The sequence below is a fragment of the Macaca thibetana genome, chromosome 2 (genome assembly GCF_024542745.1).
Source record: "Macaca thibetana thibetana isolate TM-01 chromosome 2, ASM2454274v1, whole genome shotgun sequence".
NCBI classification, from domain to species: Eukaryota; Metazoa; Chordata; class Mammalia; order Primates; family Cercopithecidae; genus Macaca; species Macaca thibetana.
Genome location: NC_065579.1, coordinates 33,024,811 through 33,050,481, shown reverse-complemented (window position 1 = coordinate 33,050,481; position 25,671 = coordinate 33,024,811). Strand labels below are relative to the sequence as shown.

At 40.7% G+C, this 25,671-nt stretch overlaps 2 protein-coding genes across 2 annotated transcripts in view; one reads left to right on the top strand and one right to left on the bottom strand.

Annotated features, from left to right (window-relative positions):
• LOC126947030 (60S ribosomal protein L7a-like) overlaps positions 1–25,671 on the top strand; it is a 428,366-nt gene that overhangs the window by 273,394 nt on the left and 129,301 nt on the right. The gene's annotated exons all lie outside the window — the stretch shown is intronic.
• The window catches only part of LOC126947094 (collagen alpha-4(VI) chain-like), a 105,984-nt gene continuing 93,701 nt past the window's right edge, over positions 13,389–25,671 (bottom strand). Inside the window, exons 35-38 of the mRNA XM_050777724.1 lie at positions 22,951–23,634; positions 20,781–20,877; positions 19,903–20,132; positions 13,389–14,058 (exon numbers count right to left, since the gene is read on the bottom strand). Of these exons, the coding sequence (XP_050633681.1) occupies positions 13,886–14,058; positions 19,903–20,132; positions 20,781–20,877; positions 22,951–23,634 (1,184 nt within the window). The 3' untranslated portion in view covers positions 13,389–13,885. The remainder of the gene's footprint in view (positions 14,059–19,902; positions 20,133–20,780; positions 20,878–22,950; positions 23,635–25,671) is intronic.

The window sequence follows — 25,671 nt, the reverse complement described above, 5'->3', positions numbered from 1 at the left end:
AACCAGAAGAAACCAGCATAATTTATTAGTGTTTTGTAGTTTTCACTGTAGAGGTCTTTCACCTTTTTGGGGGGTGGCAGGGGAACGAGTCTCGCTCTGTTGCTCAGGCTTGAGTTCAGTGGCACGATCTTGGCTCACCGCAACCTCCGCCTCCCGGGGTCAAGCAATTCTCCTGCCTCAGCCTCCTGAGTAGTGCCGCCACCATGCCCAGCTAATTTTGTAGTTTTAGTAGAGATAGGATTTCATGATGTTGGCCAGGCTGGTCTCAAACTCCTGACCTCAGTGATGCACCACACTTGGCCTCTCAAAGTGCTGGGATTACAGACATGAGCCTGTAAAATTGATTTATTTTAATCAATAAATTGATTAAATTTATTCTTGGGTACTTTGGGTTCTTTGTAGGTATGTAAATGGGATTGCTTTCTTGACTTCTTTTTCAGCTAGTTCATTATTGGTGTATAGAAATGCTAGTGATTTTGTATCCTGCAACTTTACTGAATTCACTTATCAGTCCTAAGGGCTTTTTGTGGCATCTTTAAGTTTTCTGTGTATAAGATTATGTCATCTGCAAAGAAGGATAATTTGACTTTCTCTGTTCTTTACTCTTATTCAAGGATACTAATCAGGTATAAATAAAATCCTTTTTATTTTTCTATTATTTTCTCTGTAATCCTTTTAAATCCTCTTTTGCCTTTCCATTTTATTTTGCTCAGTTTTCTGAAACCTATCAATATTTCTAACTGTATTTTTGGTACTACCGTTTCTCCTTTTATTACTATTTCTAACATGGCTGTCTTTTATATAATGGCTTCAGTCTCTCCTCTAATTTTTTTCTCCTGGCTCTTCCAACTCATTTTTAAAATCTCTTTCTAGCATTTTTTTGTTATTATCTTATTTGTACACTTGTCTCTATTCTTTGAGCTCTTGATGCAAAGAGATTTATTTTAATGTATCTTATTTTAATTCAAGGAAAGTGTTCAATTTTTTTATGCTTTGTAAAATAATTATTTTGATATTCTTGTTTTAGTGAGTTTCTTCATTTTTATCTTTTAATATTTTTCTCATAGTTTCCCGCTGGTTTTTTAAGTTATTGTTTATCTTTTAATGGGAGCTAGTTTTTCTTGGTCAGCTGCTTGCTGAAGAACAGTGTATGGTAACAGACATCAGTCTAGGTGAGCCAGCCGATCTAGTAAATAAGGTCTAGATCTATTGCCTCAAAATATTCTCCCACCAACTTTCTACTCTGAAGCTCTATCTTTTGGATTTAGACATGGGTCTCCATGAGGCCAGTATCCCAGATTCTTCATGTAGTGATTTTGTGCTTACTCCTCTTCAAATGACCTTGCCCCGTAGCATCTCCTCTACCCTACCACAGCTTGACTCTCATGAGATGGCATGTCTGCTACTCTTTACCTCTGAACTTTCTTACTGCTTTTTAATATTAAATGGGGCTTGGGGATATTCCAGTAAACCATCCGTTCCAAGATCAGAGGTTGACAGTTTGTACCCTCATGGAGAATTCTGTGTACTGGTTGGGTCTGAAGAAGCAACTTCATTTATTCAAAAAAATATTTATTGAGTGGACACCACATTGCAGGTACTGTTCTAAGTCCTTGCTGAATTTACCTTGTTGGGAGCAGGGAGAGGGGGAGAGACAATGAAAAGTAATGTCATAAATTATAAAAATTGATAAATATATTGGGGAGAAGTGCAGAAAGGAGGAATCAGGAGTGGTAGAAGATAAACAATTGCAATGTAGAAGATAATGGTCTAAATTTCACTGCATTTGGCAGCTATTCTTCATTGATTGTGGGTTGAGATTTTCTTCTCATATGGTCTCTGCTCTTTTTGTTGTTTCAGAAGGGAGAATGAAGTTGGCTTATCTTGATTCTGCAATACTTAACTGGAAGGCCTCTACCACCTCCTTTTGGATAAATGTATTTATTTCATAAGTTATGGTGATTTGTAGTGTAACAGTCCTTTCTGTTTTCCTTCTTTGCCATCATTCTCTATGTAGGAAAGATGAAGAAATCTGAGAAATTCTTGAAATTCAACCATTCTTTTGTTTTTTTTTATTGTACTTTAAGTTCTAGGGTACTTGTGCACAACGTGTAGGTTTGTTATATATGTACACATGCACCGTGTTGGTGTGCTGCACCCATTCTTTCCCTAACCTGAATCCGATCACATTATGACTTATATAACTCTTGCGAGTCCTCTTGAACTTTAATTCATTTATGACAATTGGTTTGAGTTTTGTGGTTTTCCTTTTAAAGGTACATTCTCACATAATTTGGAACAGGGGCGGTGGGGGTGACACCCATGAGAAAATAACCTCCTCTTCTCTTTTCCTCATACCTAAATATATAGTTACATTTGTAGGAATGCTTATATATTTTTAAGATGTGCTCATAATATTTCAAGATTAAAGCTACCCTCTTATAGGTGTAACTGAAGAGCGGAAGTCTTTCTAACAGAAAATCGGGATTGAGGGGGGATTACCAAGGTAGAATCCAGGAGAGAGACTAATTTTGATTGTTCAAAGTGTTAAAGAAGAGATTTCTTAGTGGCAGATTTTGGACGTCATCCACCAGGTGCGGGGACCTGAGAGTGAGAAAGTCCCCAGCCCTCAGACCCTTATTTTCTGGTGGCTTAGCTGGGTAGAAGTGGCCAAGGAACTGTCACAATGGTGGTTCAAGACTCCTAGAGACACCTGGGCTGAAAAACTGAAACTAACCCACAGAGAGAAAAAGAATTAAACATAGAAATATAGAGTTTCGTCAGTATTTGTGTTTCTCGTTCCAGAAGCACAACTGTATACATTTCGTAAGAAGGATGCATGAGCCAACAAATTTTTATTGACCTAACTATTTTGAGTTTCACTTCTGTCACTTCCAAAAGAATCTTGACTAAAGCACAGGGGAGGAAGGGCCTTTCTACACTTGAGCTAGGGATTTAAAGGAGGAGCCTGGAATGCTTATGTATCAGTTAGGGTACTGTTGGGTTGCTGTTTCCAGAAAACTTGATAAACAATGGCCCAAACAAGTAATTTGTTTTACATGACAAGAAGTCTGGGACAGGCAGACCAAGGCAGGTAGACTGAAAGTCTATGCCCTCAAGACTCTAGACTCTTTCCATCTTTCTGCCATCCTAAGTGAAGCTTCCTGGATCTCCAAGCTCATGTCTATATTGTAGGTTAAAAAACAGACAAGAAAGTGGAAATACAGCTCCAGCAGTCTCCCACCTGCTTTTCATTAGTTGTAACTCATTCACAAGGCCCCCTTAGGTACAAGAGAGTCTGGAAAATTCAGCTTTCAGCTTTCTAAAGTTCATAGTGGAGTAGGGTTGGAATGGTTAAAACCCAAGGAGACAAGCTGGTGCCAGTGAGTAAAGGAGGCAGTAAGAAAGGAAGACAAAGCCCAAGAAACAGAGTTTGTTCTTTTGTCAGCCATCCTATAAACTGAAAAATCCTCCTCCCACAACCAATTTTGAAGATTCCTGGGACAGAATGTGGATCAGGGGGAGCTCTTGCTGTTAAGGCAAGTGATAGTTACAAATATAATTCATGAAATGTTATTACTTTAAAGATATATATATGTGTATATATGTATATATAGAGAGTACTATATGTATATAGAGAGTGCTACAGTATATATTTTATATAATATACACATATGTTAAACCATGTCTAAATACTAATGACAAACTGTACAAAATATCAGTAGCACATATGACAGATAATTTTCTTTATTTGCAAAGAAATCCTGAAATCAGTAAGAAAAAGATAACCAACTCAGTAGAAAATTTGACTTAAAAGATATAAATAGAAAGTTTATAGAAAAAGAACCCAAAATAACACTCCCCAAAGCTTAAAAGATGACGACAGTACTCATAATAAAAGAACTATAATAAAAACGGGCTTGCCAAGGCTTCTTCCTCCTCAGTGCACTTTCTTCTCTTGGCGCTTCCAGGAAGGACATCACAATATCTTGATTTTCCTCCTAGTTCTCTGGTCCCTTTGTTTGGTCTCTTTCCCTGGTTTCTCCTCTTTTCCCTGGCTTCTGCTCTAAATGCTGGAGTGCTCCAGGAATCAGTCCTCTGTCCTCTTCTCTTTTCTCTCTGCACTCATTCACTTGGGAATCTTATCCAATCTCAGAACTTTAAATAGTATCTATAGTTTAACAACTTTAAAACACATATTTCTAGCCCCAGCCTTTTTCTAAATTCCAGACTCACATATCCAGCTGCTTACTCAACATCCCCAGCTGCGTGTCCAATTGCTGTCTGAAGCTCAACTTTTCCAAAGCTGAACTCTTGGTCTTTAATAACTCATCAAACCTGCTCTACTCACGACTGTCCCGCATTTCAGTTGACTACATCTTCATCCTTTAAGCTGACTATGCTAAAAACCTTTCTGGCATCTTTGACTCTTGTTTTCCTTTCATATCCCACATTCAATCTGTCAATATTGGCTGTAAGTTCAAAATATATCTAAAATATCACCATTTCTTACCCATCATATCCAAGCTATCATTATCCTTTGAATCTTAATTCATCTCCCCACTGCTACCTTTGCAGGCCTATATTCTATTGACAACACTACAGCAGAGTAATACTTTTAAATCATAAATCAAATCATCTCACTCCTCTATCAAAACCCTGCAATAGACTTTACTCAAAATAAAATCTGGAGAACTTTTTAAAAGGTAATTTTAAAACATATCTGCAAACTTTGGGATACACCTCACACTTCAGGGTGGAGCTGAATCTCCCTCACCTTGGTTAGGGAAAAGCATCAGTGACCAGTGACTCATTTCTAATGACTAGAATGGGATGGAGGTGATGGGGCATGACTTCAAAAGCTGGCTCTGTCTCTCTCTAGAGGCTCATGGAACTCAATTACCATATTGTAAGGAAACCCAGACTACATGGAAGGTTTACATATAGGTGGTCTGGCAGCAGCCCCAGCTGAAGTCCCAACCAACATCAACCACCAGACATGTGAGGAAGCCTTAGGGATGATACCAGCCCCAGCCTTCAAGCCATACTCACGGATGCCGAGTAAAGTAGAGATGTACTTTCCCACTGAGCCCTGCCCAAATCACAGATTAGTGAACAAAGTAAGTGTTTTCATTAAGTTAAGCCATAAAGTTTGGAATAATTTGTTACATAGCAAAGATAACCTAACATAATCCTTTATAAGGCCATATGCAATGTGATTCTCCTCCTCAATTCCTCTTTAACTTCATTTCTTTGACTTACTTTTTCATACCACTTCATGCATACTGGCATCATCATTGCTGTTCCTCAAACAAACCAGGTACATTTCCACCTTGCAGCCTTTCTTTTTTTTTTTTTTCTTTTTTTTTGAGATGGAGTCTCACTCTTGCTGCCCAGGCTGGAGTGCAGTGGCTCACTGCAACGTCTGCCTCCCAGGTTCAAGCAATTCTCCTGCCTCAGCCTCCTGAGTAGCTGGGATTACAGGCATCCGCCACCATGCCCGGCTAATTTTTGTACTTTAAGTAAAGGCATGGTTTCACCATGTTGGCCAGGCTGGTCTCAAACTCCTGACCTTGTGATCTGCCCACCTAGGCCTACTAAAGTGCTGGGTTTACAGGCATGAGCCACCGTGCCCGGCCACAGCCTTTCTTTGTGTTAGCTGTTGTCTCTGCCTGGAATGACCTTGTCTCTGATATCTACATAGAATTTCAAGGACAAGCTTTTCCTTTGCCTCCTTCAAATCTTTGCTCAAGTGTCAGCCCCTCATTGACAAACCCTGGCCATCTTTTTAATACTTGCCCAACCCTTCCCGCTGGCACTCCAGGTACCCTTACCTTGTTATACTTTCATTTTTATTTCATAGCGCTTTCACCTTATAACACACTGGATAATTTACTTATTTACTGTGGTACTATCTCTAAGATCCCCAGCCATGCTTTTAATATGTAAACTCCATGAGGGCAGGGTTTTTTATTTATTGCTATTATTCTTCACTGCCATTTCCTGAGCTACTAGAAGAGTTCTTAGCACACAGTAGGTGCTTAGTAAATACGTGTTGACAAAATAGCTATATATCAGCTCTTACATCTACACTTGTAAGTTTCTCTCTAAGCCCCTGTACAGTTCTGAGTCAAAACAAAATTATGTCCAAAGGACCACGGGATTAAAATGAGACCAACATTCTGAGATCACTTTTCAGTTTTCCCTGAGGAAAGTGATTAAGAAGACAAGACCAGGAACCAGTCTGGAATTTTCTTTTCCTGACAGAAGGAATTCTGACACAGGTTCTACATTCTGATTAATGAAAAAAATATGCTTTTAAAATGTGTCCACTCATAGATGCATAATGAAGAGTCCCCTGCCCCTTCCAAAAAAAGCAGATTCACTCAGGCTGACACATATCTTAAAAGAATATGTTTTATTTTCCTGAATCAGGAGTCATATGAGGATGACATCAGCTCACTTGTCCTGGATTTGTGTTTCTGAGGAATTTCTGGATTACTATGATGCATGAAACATAAATCAACAGCATAAAATATAAGTATACACGTTAATGAATACATACAGAGTGAACCCCTGTGAAAATACAACTTCGAGAGAAGAACAGAACATTCTTAGCATTCGTGTTTTCCTTCCTGGTCCTAGCCACCTCCCTCCACAAGAGGATTACAGACTGGAGTCCCCAGAAAACAATCTCTGAAACAGAGAGTAGTACATAAGACATTTATATGGGAGTGTCTTTAAAATCAACACTGGTGGAATGAAGAAGAGAGCAAAATTAGGCAACGAGAGAAGTTGGGCTGTGGTGCAGTCCAGTGGAAGGCCTGTGAACCCCATAAGAAGCTCTGGGATGGCCTGCAGAGTTATCCCAAGTTGTTGGGCTGGGATTTTATAACTCAGTGTTGACCAGTCACTGGATGCATCTGCCCATGAAAGGTGAATTTCTCTTCCTCTGAGGAAATCCCCAGTGAGGGCTGACCTCTGAGAGTCACCTTCCAGCAGCACTCACAGCAGCTGAAGAACAAATTTCTTCATTCCTGAAGGGGGATGTAGGCAACACATCACAGCATCTACCGTGTTGCTGTCCTGACTTCAATGGTCACCATATATTTTTTTCTAGTTTTACCACATAAAGGATAACAATATAATTTTAATTTTGCCTTATTTTGGAGCTTAGATAAATGAAATCCTAATGTATGCATACTTCTGTGTCTTTCTCAAATATATGCTTTTAAGATTTAGTCAATGTGGCTTAATCTTAATTCTATTTCATTCATTCATTTTCATTGTCGTACACCTTATTTTAATGTACTACAGCATATTCACACATTTGACTCTCTTTTTTTTCTGTTTTTTGAGACAAGGTCTCACTCTGTCACCAAGGCTGGAATGCAGTGCACAGTCTTGGCTCACTGCAACCTCCACCTCCCAGGTTCAAGTGATTCTCCTGCCTCAGTCTCTCAAGTAGCTGGGATTACATGCACCAGCCTATATGCCCAGCTAATTTTTGTATTTTTAGTAGAGATGGGGTTTCACCATAGTGGCCAGGCTGGTCCAAACTCCTGACCACAAGTGATCCGCCCACCTTGGCCTCCCAAAGTGCTGGGATTACAGGCATGAACCACCACACCTGGCCTACACATTTCACTCTTAATGAACATACGAGTTGTTTACAACTTGGGGGTTTAAAAAAAATACTGCTGTGAAATCATTCATGAATGTGGTTGTATCTTGGTCATCAAGCAAATGAGTTTTCAGGGAATATACTTACAAGTAAAATGGCTGGTTCACAGCATTTAAATTTTTAATTTTACTAGAAAATGCCAAAACATTTTCTAATATTTGCTTCCAAAAGCCATGTTTGAGAGTCCCCATTTCTCTATATCTGTATCTCTGGGGAAAGGCCTGGAAGTGCTTCAGTAACAACCCCCTAATTTTGGTGGATTACAAAAACAAAGGTTTCTTTCTCAATCATGTTTTATGTCCATCATAGTCAGCTGTTGAATGATCATCACAGGCTCCAGGCTGATGGAGAAGACTCTTTCTGTAACATTGCTGTTCTCTTAGGATGTTTTACTTTTCTAGATATATATTCATATTGTGTATGAATAGAAACTATATTACGTCTTCCTTTCCAATTATTCTGCTTCTAAATGCTTTCTCTATTCTAATTGCATTGGTGTTTTAAGTATTTTGAGGCTATATTGTTACATGAATACAAATATACAATTTTTTTTATCATTAGGAATTGACCCTAGGCCAGCCAACTGACCAACAGACTGGTGGCTGACTAGACACATGAGCAAACTCAGCCACAACTTTTTCAAGTAATAATTACCCCAAAACTTAGTGTTTTAAAACAACAGCCATCTATTTAGTTCATTATTCTGTGGGCCATAAATTTGGGTTGGGTTCAGCTGGGTGGTTCTCCTGTCCTTGGCTGGGCTTGCATCTTTTAGCTTCCTAAGAGATTAGCTAAAGAAGGAATGGTTTTGTTTGCAGAATTAAGAGAAAGCATAAAGGAGCAAGTAATGTTTCTCTCCTCTCCAGTCTCCTCAGACAGAAAAGGCCAAAGCCCCCCCCAAAAAATAGAGTATCTTCTATGAAGTCACCAGAAAGCCGGGGAGGGAACCAGATGCTGAATTCACATGTCCCAGTCTTGGTATTTCCCTTAACACCATAATCTGGGGATTATGGACCCTTCAGCTGTATTAGAAATATACCTTTGAGATTATTCAAAAGTTAAAGGAAGAATCTACCATAAGATCACAAGAGGAAAGAAATTAAAGGAAGAACCATAAATACTACACCGTCAGCATGATCTCCACTCAGGAGAGCTCAGGGAAAATCCCCATATGTATTTATACATTCTGATACATGGCTGGGAACCAAGTTCTGAGCCTAGCAATCACAAACCCTCCACTTTTCTAGAATCAGTGAAATCCACTACATGTTTAAAAGTGCAAAGCAGTCAATTCATATGATTAAAACCCTTAAACTTTGCAAAGCGAACCAAGCAGATGCCAAATCAGTTCAAAACACATTTTAATTCTAATTTTAGGCTACCAGTTGAATCATTGTGTAAGATTTGATGCCACTTGACCTTTCTGGGTCTCAATTCTTTCATCAGATAAATTAATATCCCCAAAGCAGCGCAAGGTTATAATTAATGAAATAACAGATCCAAGGAGGAATTTAAAAACACGTGAACCTTTTTACAATTGACTGATGGAGGCAGATGCCCTGGTGTCTGAAACAAATGCAGAACAAAAATAAATGCAGAATTACAAAGCAAAGAGTTGTTCTAGAGCAAGAGATATAGAAGGAAACCAACTGTTAGGATGGCTGTGGGACATTTCTAACAGTCTGAAAACTGGCAGGGAGTTAAAAATCAGAACTAAAGGGAGATGTGTCAGGCCCTGTCCTGGGCCGGGGATTCCAAGGTGAAGAGGCTCATGGCCTAATAAGGAGACTAATTGGCAAATGGTGTGAAATGGAGGGAAAAGGGCAAAAAGATAAGGGTATACAAGGCAGCCTATAGGAGCTACTGATTAATTCTTTCTTGAAAGGGGGCAATGGGAGATGTTTTCCTGAGAGGCAATGAGAGCTGAGCTGGGTTTTGACACAGATAATGGATATGGTACGTAATAGATGCCTATTAAATATTTTTAAATAAATAAAGGCATTTCTCACAGAAGTATCACAGAAGGACAACAGCATAGGTGGATGGAATATGGCAGTTCCAGGAAATGGTATTGCTCAAATGAAAAGTTGGAGGGTCAGAACAACCACCACCATAGGTAAGGCTAGAGATGAATGCAAAGGCTAGATCTCTGAGAACTTGGATGGCACAAAAATGATTTTCACTGTGTCCTGTTGGATTTTGGAAGCTAGGGAAATTTGAAAACAATGCAAAAGGACATTCCAGGTAAAGGGACTATGATGAGTGTGCTTTGTGCTCTGCAGTTCCTGCTTCAAGGAAGAACTTGTTGCCCCACCTGCTAGGAGTGCTGTGAGCAGAAAGCCTTCAGCTGGTCCCGTTTAGAGCCTGCCGCAGTTTCAGAGCTGCCTTGTCCACAGGTATGCCCTTCTGGGTGATGGAAGCAGGGGATACAGACCTAGTCAAGTCAGTCCACACTGGGGCAACTCACACAAGCCCCCTTAGGTCCAGAGATCCCTGTGGGGTTGACTGAAGCTGCCATCACAACTGATCTGCACTGCAGTTCAACTTCTCTTTCAGTCCATTCCTACTTCCACCCAGGCCAGAACCACAGGGGTGGGGTAGGGTGGGATGGGGTGGGGTAGGGTGGGATGGGGGTGGGCTGGGGGGGTGGGGTAGGGTGGGATGGGGTGGGGTGGGGGCAGCAGTGGAAGAGCAGGGAATCTGAGGCAGAGATCAAGCCCATCCTCCTACCCCTGTGGCTCTGACTTTCAGAATTCTTTGGTGGCAGCTAATGGTTTGGAACAAATGCAGTATAGCTCAAGGAGCCCTAGTCTCAGGATAAAAAGGAGTTCAAGGCCAGTTTCTGTAATGGCCTTGAACTCCTTTGACTTTGAGTCAAGTCACATCACTTCTGTAAGATAATTTCTTTATCCCAAAAAGGGGAAGAACAATGCCAACATTCCAGATTTAGTGGTGGGGCTGGGCAAATACATGACATAACATGGGAAAGTGCTATATAAACTGTGTATACCAGAGTGGGTATGAATATTAAAACAATAGACAATTGTTTCTGCCCTTGGCTATATTGTTGCTACCATGGAATTTATGGTGTAAGGTTTATGCTGAGAGTCAGAGGAGCTCCGTGAAGGGTTATACCGCCACCTAGTAAACACAGGGAGAGCTGCAGTTGGATCTTGTACATGTGTAAACTTGCACATGTGTGAACTTTAAAATCCTAAGCCCCTATCAGCTGAATTGACTCCCTCTTGGCAAAGGGAACCCCAGAAATACCTTAAAACTGAATTCCCAGCCACGACGGGATGGAAAGTCAGACATGCCTCGTTATACCCCCTCCCTTTTAGAGTTTAGACACAACTGACCAGCATTAATGTTAAAATAGGGATCATAAGACTGACAGAGGAGACTTTTCATGGCAATAAGATACCAAATTATAAACAGGACCTAAGACCACGCCAGGCAAGGGTTAAGTCACACACTCCTGCACTTAAAGAATCAACTATGTTCTAACTGCTAACTACCACAAGGTTTCTCTTTTTCTCTAGCAACTAAACAAACACTGGCCTCCAGGTAAACAGCATTAAAACAATTACAACTCATCCAGCTCACAGGTGCTGATTCACTGAACCCCCGTTCCACCAACCAGAAACAGCTTTGACTGGACAAGAGGTTGATTTCAGTAACTTTCTGCTGATGAGAAGACCACCAGCCATGGACTGGTTCTTGCTGGTTTACAGAGACTGCACACCTGTGTGCCTTCATGTCCTGAAAAGATCTTTTGACATATAGGGGATAGATGTAATACATTTCATCTATTCATTTCAAAGTGAACATTGGTCATAAGTTATGTGTATGTTTATCTAATATGCCTGTGTCAGGACCACTTTCTTGAATACTCAGCTCCTCCTGCAACTTGTTGAACGTGTATGTTTAGCCAACCTGTTCAGCATAAAACTCCTACCCCAAGCCCTCCTCCTTCCAAACGCCTATCTCTGGTCTTGGCTAGAGGCAAGTGGGACAACCACCTTGCAGGCTGTCACCTTTTATAAGAATTAAATCCTCCTCTCTCCTAAATTTATAAATTATGTTTTTTCTTCAGTTAACAAATGGGGACAATCAACACACTTGAATGTTTCCTTCCAATGATTCTCTTATTATTGAACCTTAGCCTTGGTGTTCCCAACTCCTGGACATAGGAAGGGAAGAGTGGGAATAAGAAATAGAAAATAAATCACAGTTCAAATCAAATACCGTCTTCAGGAGAGATCACTTTGGCCGCTTTATGCTCAGGCAGCTGAAGCTTTTCCTAAAACAGAGAAATGCATATACCCATTCATATGATGAGTGGCTCTGTGGGAGGATGGAGCATCTGCCATTTAATTCCCATTGAAAATCAGTTACATGGACTGTGTTAAGGAAGAAAAAGAATACAATGAAGATAGTGTATTCATCCATTAGAAAAAGCCTGAATTATATCAAAACGGTTACCTTTGAGAGAAAAGATTATAGGTGATCTTTATTTTTTCCAGGTGCATTTCTGTAACTTACAGATTTGCTACAATGAACACAGTCATCCTTTCATGATCATATTAAAATGATTGTTGTAAAAATAGAATTTAAAATGTGCTTCTTTGAACACTTTGTATAAAGCTGTTTCCATCCCACCTACTATGTCACCAGACTGTGTGGAGGAACACACGGATTATAGCAATCACACTTACGGAACCAGGAACTTACCAGACAGCAACTCCACCCTGTGTCCCTGGGGGACAACCAGCTGCTTGTGATCAGTTATGGACTGAATGTTTGTATTTCCCCAGAATTCATATGGTCCCCTAATGTGGCTATAGTTGTATTTAGGGCCTTAGGAGGTAATTAAAGTTAAATGAGATCATAAGAATGGTCCCTAGTCCAATAAGAGTGGTGTGCTTCTAAGAAGAGACACCAGAGCCAGGTGCAGTGGCTTATGCCTGTAGTCCTAGCTACCCAGGAGACTGAGGCAGGAGGATCATTTCAGCCCAAGACATTGAGGCTAGCCAAGGCAATATTGATATAGTGAGGTCCTGCCTCAAATGAAAAAAAAAAAAAAAGACACCAAAGAGCTTGGGTCTTTTCTCTCGTGCTGTCTTTATGAGCATGCACTGAGGAAAGGCCATGTGAGGACCCAACGGGAAGGTAGTCATTTGCCAGCCAGGAAGAGTGCCCTCGGTGCTGTGATCTTGAACTTCTAACCTCCAGAACTGTGAGAAATAAATTTCTCTGGTTTAAGCCCATGGTATTTTGCTATGTCAGCCCAGCTGATTAATGCATGATCTTACAAAGGCCCCAAGCCATGCATCCTCAATGCCCCACAGATCTCCTCCACGTAGTTCCCAATTCTGTCTGGAAGCTGGGCCCATGGTTAGAGGCCCAGAGAATCAAGCCATGAGGCAGAGGAAGATCTCACAAAAAACACAATTGTCCTTAATATATTTGCTGCAAAATGTTTCATCCATGGTGAATGTAAACCTTTCATTTCACTTTTCATTAATAATGTCAGCCTTAATTGTTTAGTCACCATGTTTTGAAGGACAGTGATCACTATAATGGATGCCAAAGGGTTGGTCTCATGGAAAAATCACTACTATCTCTTCATCAACCACTGTGTCACAAAGTATAGCCCAGATTGCAGTGAGCAAGAATCACACAGTCTCATGCCAAATGATTTAATAAAGAATGCCTTTATTTATCTGCATTAAGTAGTAAGGATGAAGTTCATTCACATTAGATGTCCCTTTTTCCATGCCCTGTCTTTGACTAATAGTTCCCTATTCTCTGGTGGGAAAAAAAAAAAAGTTTCAATTCATTTCTGAATTAGGTTTTTCTCACTCCTTACACTGATTTTTATTTTGCTACATAGCACCCCAAAATTTTTTGAAAATATTATAGGTCAAGTTCAAGCTTCTTTTTCATTCAGTTCTAATTCATTTAAATATCTTTCAGTTACTTTTTTAACTATTAGAGTTCAGTCCTCAAGTCACAAATCATCTGGCCCAAGTCCTTGCTGGCAGGAAAACATTCAGGCGTTTAGGAATCTGATGTCCAAGGTGTTGGAACGGGCTGTGTCACTTCTGAGCGGTGAGGTCCCGCCTCAGCCAGGGTCATCTCCATTTCATCAGCATTAAAAGCTCTGCCTTTAGCAGTAACAGGGCTCTGCCTGGACTGTTACTGTATTGGGACGCACCGAGCCTCACATTCTTCCTTGGTTTCAAACCGGTTGGCATTACCCCCACAGCCGCCATACCAGAACTGCTGGCAAACCCGTTCCTCCTTGTTGTAATACCACTTCAGGGTGTGATCCTGGCACTCGCCTTCTATTGGATCCATGGAACAAGGACCTGCAACAAAACAGAGAGAGAGCTGAATTTCCTGCATAAGCATGACAGAAAAAGAGCAATGGTTTGGAGTCACAGGCATGGGAATGAATCTCAGCCTCACCACCAATTCGTTTGAGCAAGTGATTTAACCCCTCAGAGCCTCAATTTCCTCAGCTATAAAAGCAATATTTTAAAAAACTTCTATATCACAAGTATGTCATAAAGTGTCATATAACATATGTGAAAGGTGCAACACAGTTATAGCTATGACTTTGCACAGTACCTAGAAGACATGCACAGATAATCTATAAATGAGTGAATAAAGGAATATTAATAAATCTTTCTGATACTGAGCACTCCTCACTTGCATATTATGCTACTTTTCCTCCTTTTGCAAACCATCCCAATCCCTTGCCTCCAGTCTTCTAATGACCTAAGCAAATCTAGCTTATTTATTATTTACAGTACCCTGACTCTTGCCTGAGAAATTAAGACATCTATTAAAGGAAAAACATGATGTTCCTGAAAAATTAAAAACAGCATTGAAAATCAACACATTACAACAAAGCAAGATCTGGGACTCCCCAAATTTTACATGAGGCAATGATTTTCCCAGGTATATAACCCTCCCCATCTCAACTTCTAGGGTACATTTCTGTAACTTCCAGGGAGAACAGATTTCCTTGGGTATCCTTTGTATCACGTAGAAGTATTTCTGGCCCAGGTTGGCCCTGAAGCACAGAATGCTGCCATCCTCCCTGTAGTTCCTCCTAGGCCTTCCAAGTACCCTTAAATAAAGAGGAGACTGTCTTCGAAAAGCAAGCCTTAAAATTCATGGTTCATTTCTGTTAAACTATATGCTAACCTCCCAGTAGTATAATCGGCACAGACTAGTTTCTAGACCAGATGTACTGTACCCACAGGGATGAGATATGCTCTTAGTATGCTAAGAAATTGATCATGGAAATCGCCCTATGCTTTGAGTAGTCATATTTGAATTTGCTCACTGCATGACCCCTACTCTGGAGGGTATAAGACAACCAGCAGTACAGGCCCAGGAGAAGTAAGAGAAATACTTATTCAAAAACCTGTCGTTGTCAACAGAAAAACACTCCAATGGTGAGCTCTTTGCTGTACTCTCTAGAGCCAAAAAACAGACTCAGGGCTTAGTTATCAGCTGGCACCATCCTCTGCCATTACAACTGATTCTGAACTGACACACCAAGAACTCATTCAAACATATCCATCACTTTTCCTAGGGACACTCTGTCATCTTTAGAACCTCCACCCTTGCTTTGGGTCTGGGAGACAATCAGACAGGGACAGCTCTTCCTAAATTAGACTTCTAGAGTAGCACTGTCTATAATGGTGAAATGTTTGAAATAATGGAAAATCTGTGCTGTCCAGTACAGTAGCCACTACTCCCATGTGGCTGTTGAGCATTTGAAATGCAGCTAGTGCAATCAAGGAACTGAACTTTTAATGCTATTTAATTTTGAATTATTTACATTTAAATGTAAATAGCCAATGTGGCTAGCAGTTACTATATTGGTCAGTACGGCTATAGGTGAATGAGTCCTTCATGCTTTATGCTAATTATCTCTAAGTTATCTTTGTAGCTTAACACTCAGAATACTACTAGTCTTAATTTTTCTTTTACCAGTATGTTAAGGCATTGAGGGCCAACAAATTTTTACCCAAGCAATTATTACTAGGCCCCAGTCTTATATTTGGCTTTATTTTTTACCATGAATATTAACCTTTGCTTCTTGGAAGAACTATGCAGTGGCAGTAACAATTTTACTCACAGTAGTTCATGGAAACCAGGAGTAAAGAAAGATAAAGGTGAAGAAAAAGAAAAGAGTTGGCAGATACAAAGAGGAGCTACAATGAAATTAGTTTTGCTCCAGCTTATTCTATTTCCTGACATATATAAGTCTTATAGCCCTACTTGGAGGGGAAAACCAAAAAATTGGTCTGTGTGCTTTGGATATAACACTGAAATTGAAAATGTACCAAGATCAGCCGGGCACCTGTGAAGAGAGATAACTCATTTAATTCTTCACAGGTAGGCAAAATGAAAGGTAGCAGGTGCTATGGCAGAATTTGGCTTAAGATTCAGGAGCACCGAGGAGGCTGTGAAAATTTAAAACTACCTGGGGGCATAGAAAAAACTCTAAGGAGTGGTGAAACTTGAGCTGAGTAGTAAAAGATGAGTAGATATAGTCCACGTGGACACTGCGGAGGAAATATAGACAGTCAGGTGAAGGTAAGCAATGGTACGGAGATTTGGAATAAATCGCAGGGCATAAGGGCCACAAAAGGCATATGCAGGGAAGTGGTGGCCAGTAAAGCCCCAGAGGACCAAAGCAGGGGTCTAATTGTAAAGGCCCGTGTGCCTTCCACAGGCACATGAACATTGTCTTATAAACAATGAGGAACCATAGAAGAGAAGTGACACAACCATATTTGTGCTTTAGAAATGTCAATCAGCTGTTTAGAATGGAATTGGAAGGAGGACAAATTGGAAGAAAGGAGATCAGTTAGACAGCAGGAAGCAAGGGAGAAAACGTCAACTAGAGTAATATTGGGCAATCAGGCATTTTTTGAAAGAAGACATCCAAGCAGCCAACAAATGTGAAAAAATACTCAACATCAATAATCATCAGAGAAATGCAAATTAAAACCACAATGAGGTAGCATTTAGAGTAGTCAGAATGACTATTATTAAAAAGTCAAAAAACAACAGATGTCGGCGAGAATGTGAAGAAAGGGAACGCTACTGGTGGGGATGTAAATTAGTACAATCGTTATGGAAAACAGTATGAAGAGTTCTCAGAGAACTAAAAATAGAACTACTCGTCAATCCAGCATCTCCACTACTGAGTATCTGCCCAAAGGAGAAGAAATTATTCTATCAAAAAGACACCCATATGCTCATGGGAGCAGTATTCACAATAGCAAAGTCATGGAATCAATCTAAATGCTTATCAACGAATTATTGGATTAAAAACGTGGTATATATACCATGGAATACTACTCATGCATAAAAAAGAATGAAATCATGTTTTTTGCAGCAACTTGGATAGAACTGGAGGATATTATCCTAAGTGAAATGATACAGAAATAGAAAGTCAAAAACGGCGTGTTCTCACTTATATGTAGGAGATAAACGATTGGTATATGTGAACATACAGAGTGGAGTAAGACATTGGAGACTCCAAATGGTGGGAGGGTAGGGGTGGGGGCAAGGGTGTGTAGGATGAGATACTATCTTTTGGGTACAGTGTACACTATTTGGGTAATGAGTACTCTAAAAACCCATACTTCACAAATATGCAGTATATCCACATGTACTTGCACTCCTAAATCTAATTAATTAATTTTTTTAAAATAATACTGAGTTTTGGCTTTCCATTTGTGGGCTAGTGGTGGTTCATACCAATAAAGATAGTTGGTAAAGGAAGAGAAGGAGATTTGAATGGGAAAGACAATGAGTTGGGATGGTTGAACTAAGTTGGTTTGATGTAACTGCAGGCAAGTCCAGTGGAACGATCTGGAGGGTAATTGAATACACTAGGCTATAGCACAGGAGAAGGTTAAAGTGGAAGATATGGATTTGAGCGTCACCAGCACAGAGGGGATAGTTGATGTTGTGGGTGGAGTGGGGAAGCATGCCTAAGTAGTGTAGTGTGTGCAGAGTGTTTGGAGGACTGAAGAAAGAATCGTGGGGAAGGGTGTGGCAGATTCATTACGATATTAATAAAGCCTAGGCTTCAGAGTAAATCATTTGCATAAGCCTCTTCTAAATGAATATTCACTTTTCACTTAATTTTAATAAATTTTTAATCTTTTTCTTAAAGAGGGCCCCAAAATTGTATAAATTCCACAAAACCTGAATCCCCCTGTGAAGGTGGATCTGGGAAGAGGAGCCCACAAAGACGGACTGGCCAGAATAGAAGAACAAGAGGAAAATGTTGTCTCCAAAGCTGTGAGAGGAGAGGGTCTAATGAGGAAGGTAGTGCCAAATCCCAAGGAGCACAAGTCAACAAGGTCTGGAAGAGCCCTTTGGTCTTTCTTGACAATTCAGAATAAGAGAAGGGCCAGTTCTTTTCTCCAATGGGAGGGCAGGAAGAGAGGCTTGCAGAAATATAGGAAGTTGCAGGACATTGTGCTTAGTCACCTTTATTTCTTTTGAAAAGAATAAAAGAAGAGGGGGCATATCTGCTAGAGGAAGAGGCATGGAGGAAGGACCTTGAGGAGGTGGTGAGGGTTTTGAATGGCCTTGGAATGAAAACAGAAAGGAAACTGGCCAGAGCCACATACCAACAGAGCGGCTGAGTATTGGGGGCCTTCAAACCTCAGTTTTTGTCTGTGAATGGAATTGGATTAGTTGACTGGGAAGCTCTCCCCCATCCTTTCCATCTTGATTTTTATGAGAAAGAATGCCTTAAAGCAGTAGTTCTCACTCTTGGTTGTTCAGTGGAATCACTGGGTAAGTCCCACACCCAGAGATTGACTGATTTGGGCTGAGGGCAATCGTTAAAGATCCCCAGGTGACTCTAATGTACAGTCAAGACGGAAAATCACTACCTTAGTACGATTACCTGAGGATATTCTATACCGAAAACATAAGAACTAACAAGGTAAGTTCTTCTGTGTTTAATATTCTAGCCTAAGGAGGTGGTATTCCTATGTCTGTCTAATTTTGTTATTTATTTTGGACATGTGTTTGCTTTGAAATCTGAAAGGTTGCATGTATCATCAGCATCTTAACAACTAACTTGTGTGGATATATACTATGTGGCAAACACATGAATTATCAAGTTGTATTCTCACCCCTATGAGGTAGGGACTCATATAATCCCCACTTTACGGAGCAGAAAACCGAGTCACCAAGACAGTAAATAACTCCCATGGCCACTTAGCTAGTAGCCCCAGATGGAGAATCATCTAGGCACATTCAAAACCTCAGATAAATGATCTCTCCCTTAAAGTCACCAGGACTAACCACACCCCTCACTAGAAACTCTTTCAGCTATCTTGAATCACTTTCCAAAACTTCACAGAGAAGTTTTCCTGTATCTCTTTCTCATGTGGTTAGTGTTCTGCTTAATTTGTTGATCACATATAAAAAGTAACTTGGTGGCCGAGTGCAGTGGCTCATGCCAGTAATCCCAGCACTTTGGGAGGCTGAGGCGGGAGAATCACCTGAGGTGAGAAGTTCGAGACCAGCCTGGCCAACATGGTGAAACCCCGTCTCTACTAAAAATACAAAACTTAGCCACACTTAGCTGGGCTCTTGTAATCCCAGCTACTCAGGAGGCTGAGGCAGGAGAATTGCTTGAACCCGGGAGGCAGATGTTGCAATGAACCGAGATCATGCCACTGCACTCCAGCCTGGGTGACAGAGTGAGACTCTGCCTCAAAAAAAAAAAAGGAACTTGGCATTTGCATTACTGCATGCTGTAATCCAAAACTGAAGCTACAGTTGTTTTAGATGTATCCAAAATGTAGAGCTTTTCTCCAGGTAGGTGCACTTCAAGGTCAGGGGTGTCCTCACCACTTCTGCAACAACTCATTGCTTCTCCGCAAAGGTAGTGCAGACCCTTCATAGAGTGTGCCTTTATAATATGCCCTGAAATAATTTCCATCCAGCTCCAGTTTGACAGCAGGTGAAAGTTAGCCTTTGTTTGCCTTCTTAAGCTATTTTCTTTAGCTGCATACATGAACCTGTGGATTTGTAAGCAAAGTGAATAAAAAAAATTGCATGCTAACACAGTGCACAGGATTTTTTTTAAAGAAAAAGTTAAAAATGAAAAAAATTAATCCAACTTAAGGGCCAAAAAGTAGTTTGGTTTTTACCATAGGTAGTGCCTGCATTTATTTCTTTTCCAGTTTCTTTTTGTTTTGCTGGTGTTTCTTGTTCGTTTTCTTCAATGTCATATTTGTTATTTTCATAATTTTCAAGCACTTCTTGCTGAGTTATAGATGTTGTCATGTCTTTTCTCTTCTCTTCTAGAAAAATGCCTGTTGCTTCAAGTGCTTCCAAATCATCAGCCAAGCCAGACATACCAAACTGGTGCCTGGGCAACCTGTATGGAAACAATCCATGTCAAACTGCATGAAAATATCTCAAGAACTGAGAGGCTCAACTCCCAATTGTTATTTCTGTGATTTGTAAGCCTTATGTGTGGGCATTTCCTAATGACTGTGTTATTGCATTAACTATTTTCTTAGCTTTGTAGACATGTTTGAAAAATCAGACTGATATGTTTAGCATTATTATTTTTACCTCTGGGATATGAAATTCAAGCTTGGGGTGATATGGTAGAATGGAAATTGGTAGAAATTGGTAGAATGCCAAGACCAGCCTTGGCAACATAGTGAAACTATCCCTACAAAAGTACAAAACCAGCAGGGTGTGTAGGCATACGCCTGTAGTCTAAGTGACTTGAGAGGCTAAGGCAGGAGGATTGCTTGAGCCTGGGAGGTCAAGGCTGCAGTGAGCTGAGGTTATGCCACTGCACTCCAGCCTAGGCAACAGAGCAAAACCCTGTCTGAAGAAAAGAAAAGAAAAGAAAGACAATCCATATCAGAACTGTCAAACCCAGGAGCACCCCAGGCCCAGTGGTTTAGGTCAAGTTGAGAACTAGCATTGCATGTGACCTTTCTTTAGGGAGAAAGTCTCTTCTGCCTTGGGGCGGAAGTATGGACCAATCTCAACCCTGTCCTCAACCCACCTGTTGACAGTCGTGACTAATTGCAGCAGAGTGTCCCCGCGGTGTAGGCCCCCACATTCTTCGGTGAGTTCTGGGGATGGGTACTGGTTTGTCCCACCTAAAAGTAAAATAAAAAATCAAGTCAAATATAAAATAATATAAAATTCTAAAATAAAACATAAAATAAAACAAAATATTATTCATAAAGACATCAAATTCAAAATATAAAATCAAATAAAGTATAAAATATAACAAATAAAACAAAATGTAATAAAACATAACAATATAAAAATAAAAGCAAATAAAACATTAATTTTTTTAATCCTGGAAGACATAAAATCAAAAAGACATAAAATATATTCACATAAAGCATAAAATAAATATAAATGTAAAAGCAAATAAAACAAAATAAAAACATAAAATGTATCCTATTATGTAAATAATGCAAAGTAAAATCCAACCTAAAAGAATAACAAAATACAAAATACAATCTAACATAATACAACATAAAAAATAAAATTAAATTAAAACAGATTAGAAAAGTGATTCCTTTAGGCTGCTTCTCCTTCAAAGAATCTCCAAGCCATCAGCCTTCTGTTACCACTCCCTACACATGTAAGAAACCTAAGGTTTAGAGACATTCATTGACTTTTCCAGGATCACATAGTTCACTAGTGGCAGAGCTAGGACTGGAACCAATTCACTGATCTTTGTACCTCTCAAATTGGAGAGGTACAAATGCTGTGTTCGTACTTCTAAGATGTTCATCAGACTCCTTTATTCTTGTAGTGATGAAGGCACAGATGTCCCTCAGGGCTCCCAATGGGCTATCACAACAACCTATAAACTGAGAAACGAATGTCTCCCAGCAAGGAGGGCAAGGGGGCTTCACATGTTACAGCAAAGCACCCCGCACATAAGTTGAATTATGCACAGGAGGATGAAACCCAAGACAAACTATTAACAATGTGACCAGGATAATACCCTCATCATCCCAATTCTAAATCTCCATTTTCATGCTAGGGATACATATTTGGCTGCCCACAAATTTAATTCATCTAGTTCTTTTTTTTTTTTTTTTTTTTTTTTTTGAGACAGTCTTGCTCTGTCGCCCAGGCTGGAGTGCAGTGGCCGGCTCTCAGCTCACTGCAAGCTCGGCCTCCTGGGTTCATGGCATTCTCCTGCCTCAGCCTCCTGAGTAGCTGGGACTACAGGTGCCCGCCACCACACCTGGCTAGTTTTTTGTATTTTAGTAGAGACGGAGTTTCACCGTGTTAGCCAGGATGGTCTCAATCTCCTGACCTCGTGATCCGCCTGTCTCGGCCTCCCAAAGTGCTGGGATTACAGGCTTGAGCCACTGTAATTCATCTAGTTCTAAGAGAAAAAACAATAACAATTCCACGAGTTCTAATTGGAGGTGAGGATGCTGGAGCAGGGGAATGGGAAAGAATTCCGGCTAGGACCCATTGGCACAGCCCTTGCCCCTTAATCTTCACGGTTGGCTTCATCCACCCAACCTGAGATGGAAGACCCTAGACTTTTGTCCTGTCTCCCTTACTTCCTAGTGAGTCCCTGAAAATCCCTGACTCCACACTGCCATGTCAACCTCTACTTTAAAATAAACATCAAATAAACTAGGATCATTGATATCACTCTCAAGCTTATAAGAAACGCAGACTCTTGTCTCCAACGCAGACCTACCGTATCACAATCTACATTTTAACAAGATCCCCAGGAGATTCACGTACACGTAAAAATAAGAAGCACTGTCAAATACTATTGGAAACTGTAGTAATAAATAGTAATAGCAGTAACTATGCCTTAGATGTGTACAATATTGGTGCTTTCAAAGCCCCTCCCTGAACATATGGCTTCACAATTAGGGAAAAGACTGCAATTCTCATTTTGACAAATGAGAAAATTGAAAAGTTAGGTGGAAGTCTGAGGCTCCCAGCCACCAAATGAGAGGTTCGGGACAAGAAACCATCACTAGGCTTGACACAATGTCAGGGCAATAATCGAGCAGGCTTTTCAGAAAATAGGGTGCTCCCTGGCACTTCCCAGGGATGCTGGGCTACAAACATTAGGCAATAGTGAATGTGCAACAGGCACCTGCATGCCCAAATGCCAGGCTCTGTAAATTCCTCTCCCCACTCCACCCAAGGTGCCCCAGTACCCGGGGACTGCTCACTTTTTAGGAGGGTCAGGAAGGCCCGAGTGAATCCCCGAGCGTAGTTAACCTCTGGCTCCGAGACCCCTTGTAGGCGCAGTAGATGCTGCTCAGAGGGGGCACTGACCAGCTCGGCTAACTCTGCTAACTCATGCGTCCCCACACCCGGACCCAAGGCCAGCACAAAGAGAGTGATGCCCTTGCATTTGGCCTCCAGGGACAGAGTCCATAGCTTCTCCCTGTCCCAGCTACTTGTCTCGCTGGCCACGATGGCGAAGAGGACTTGTGCCCTCCGCGGCAGAGGGGCTGCCAGGAGCACATTCTCCAGCGTCCACTCCAGGGCGTGGCCCAGGGCGGGGGTTCCCTGCAAGGGGTGGGCTGCAGCTTCGCGCACAAGTCTCTGCATCTGCTTCCGGTTGCTAAAGGTAGTCAGGCGGAAGCCCTCGAGCACAGGGCGGCGACCCACACCCGGCCAGAAGTTGGGTGTCGTGTGCATCACCAGGGCCACGCGCGCCCCACGGTGGGACGCGCTGGGCTGCTCAGCCACCTCCAGGTCTTCTAGCGTGGCATCCACTAGACTCAAAGACCCGCGGTACACGTCGGCATCCACTCCATAGGAGCTGTCCACCAGGAACACCAAATCCACGTCCATCTCCTGGGGCCCCGGCGCGCCAGCCGGGCATTCTGGATCTGGTCTGCATTTGTCTAGGAAGGAAGTGCAGGGAGAGGCCGGAGTTAAACCACGCATCCCCTTCTTTTCCATGCAAAACACAGTTCCAGACCCTCAATAAGGACAGCTGTCTCTGAGCACTATCTTCCCGGCATTGTGGTGACGTCGCAAGCCACTGGGCACTGTAAATGAGCTCATTTCTCGTAAGAAGAATTGAGATCGATTGCACACTAAATATTTTCAACCACTAGGCCACATGGCTTCCCAGTCTCTGTGTTCACAGACATCACCTCTATTTCCTCCTCCAGAAAATAATTGTAATCTAATAATAGATTATAATCTAACAATAGATAAATCAAGAGTAGTGGGAAACCACATAAAAAAACATTGATTGCTAGAGCTGGAAGAGACCTTAACAACCACATGAAAGTGCCTTTTTTATAAGGTTAAGAAAAAAAGATCAAACATTGCCAATTTTAAATGAGAAGCTAATAGTGTAGTCTTAGAGCTCTCAAGCTGGTTCAGCATTAAAATGGCATGTAGAATTTTTTTTTCTTTTTTTTACTGTAGATTCCCAGGCTCTAGCCATGCCAAGATGCTGGTTTGGTAGTGCTGGGAGGGAGTTCAGAATCTATCATTGAAGTGTACGCAGGTATTCTGATGAACAATGGTGTTAGGGACCCACTGCTGGGGCAAAATCTTTCATTTAGAACTGGCGGGGGCAGGTGTTCTTAACCTGGGAACCACAGTCCCCCAAGGTGTCCGTGAATGAGGATGGGAAAAAATTACATCTTTATTTTCACTACCTCTATTGAAATGAAATTTAACATTTCTTTTCACTGTGCATAAAGACAACAAGCAACTATAATACTAGTGATTCCGACACCAATAGAAATCACTGATTTCCTTATCAGTGGTTGCAAATGGCTCAATATTATTTGAACTCACTAATACTTTGAAATAATAGTTATTAGACCTGCTAGATCTTATCGTTTAAAATGCTAATAAAGAAGCACATAACAAATGGGTTAAGAATGTGGTATATATACACAACAGAGTACTATTCAGCCTTTTAAAAAAACAGGAAATTCTGTCATTTGTGATGTGGATCACATTTGTGATGTAGAGGACATTATGCTAAGTGAAATAAGCCGGGTACAGGAAGACAAATATTGCATGATCTCACTTGTATGTGGAATGTAAAAAGTTCAAACTCATAGAAATAGAGTGCAGGGAGCGGGGGAGGAAGGTGAATGGGGAAAGGAGGTACATTAGTCAAGGGTACAAAGTTTAAGTTAGACAGAAGGATAGGTTCTGGTGGTCTGTTGCACAGCATGGTATTATAGTCAATAATAATGTATTGTATATTTCAAAATAACTTTAAAAGGTAGATTTTAAACATATTCACCACACACAAATGATAAGTATTTGAAGCAATTGTTACATTAATTGGCCTGATTTGATCATTCGACAATGTATACATGCATTGAAACATCACTGTGCCCCATAAATTTATATAATTATTATTTGTCAATTAAAAATAAAACTTTTAAAAGTATATATATTACTATATCAAAATTTTTAAGTATCTTGATAATTTCAATGTAATCATTTTCCTTTGTAATCCTGTTTTTTATTTTATGCATTGAAAAACATTATTCTAAGGAGAGCATAGGTTTGACAAGATACAGAAGGGATCTATGATACCAAGAAAGGTTAAAAACTCCTAATTCAGTCATTATCAAAGCACAGGGGTAATAGTCAAGAGTTCAGCAACCTGGCTACCTGGTTCAGTCCGGGTCTATTGCTTTACTCAGCATGTGACCTTGGGTAAATTACTTAGTCTCCCCAGAACCTCAGTTTTCTCATTTGACTCATGGAGGTAATGATGACAATAATAATAGTACTTCCTTTTGAGGTTGTTTATGAAGTTTAAAAGAAAAACTGAGTTCATATATATGTAAGTGTTCAAAACAATGCCCGATGCATAATAAAACCTCGATGAACACTAGCTAGGTTTAGGTTTCTAGAGGACAGGGAACTGAGGCCCGAAAAAGCAATATGTCAGATTA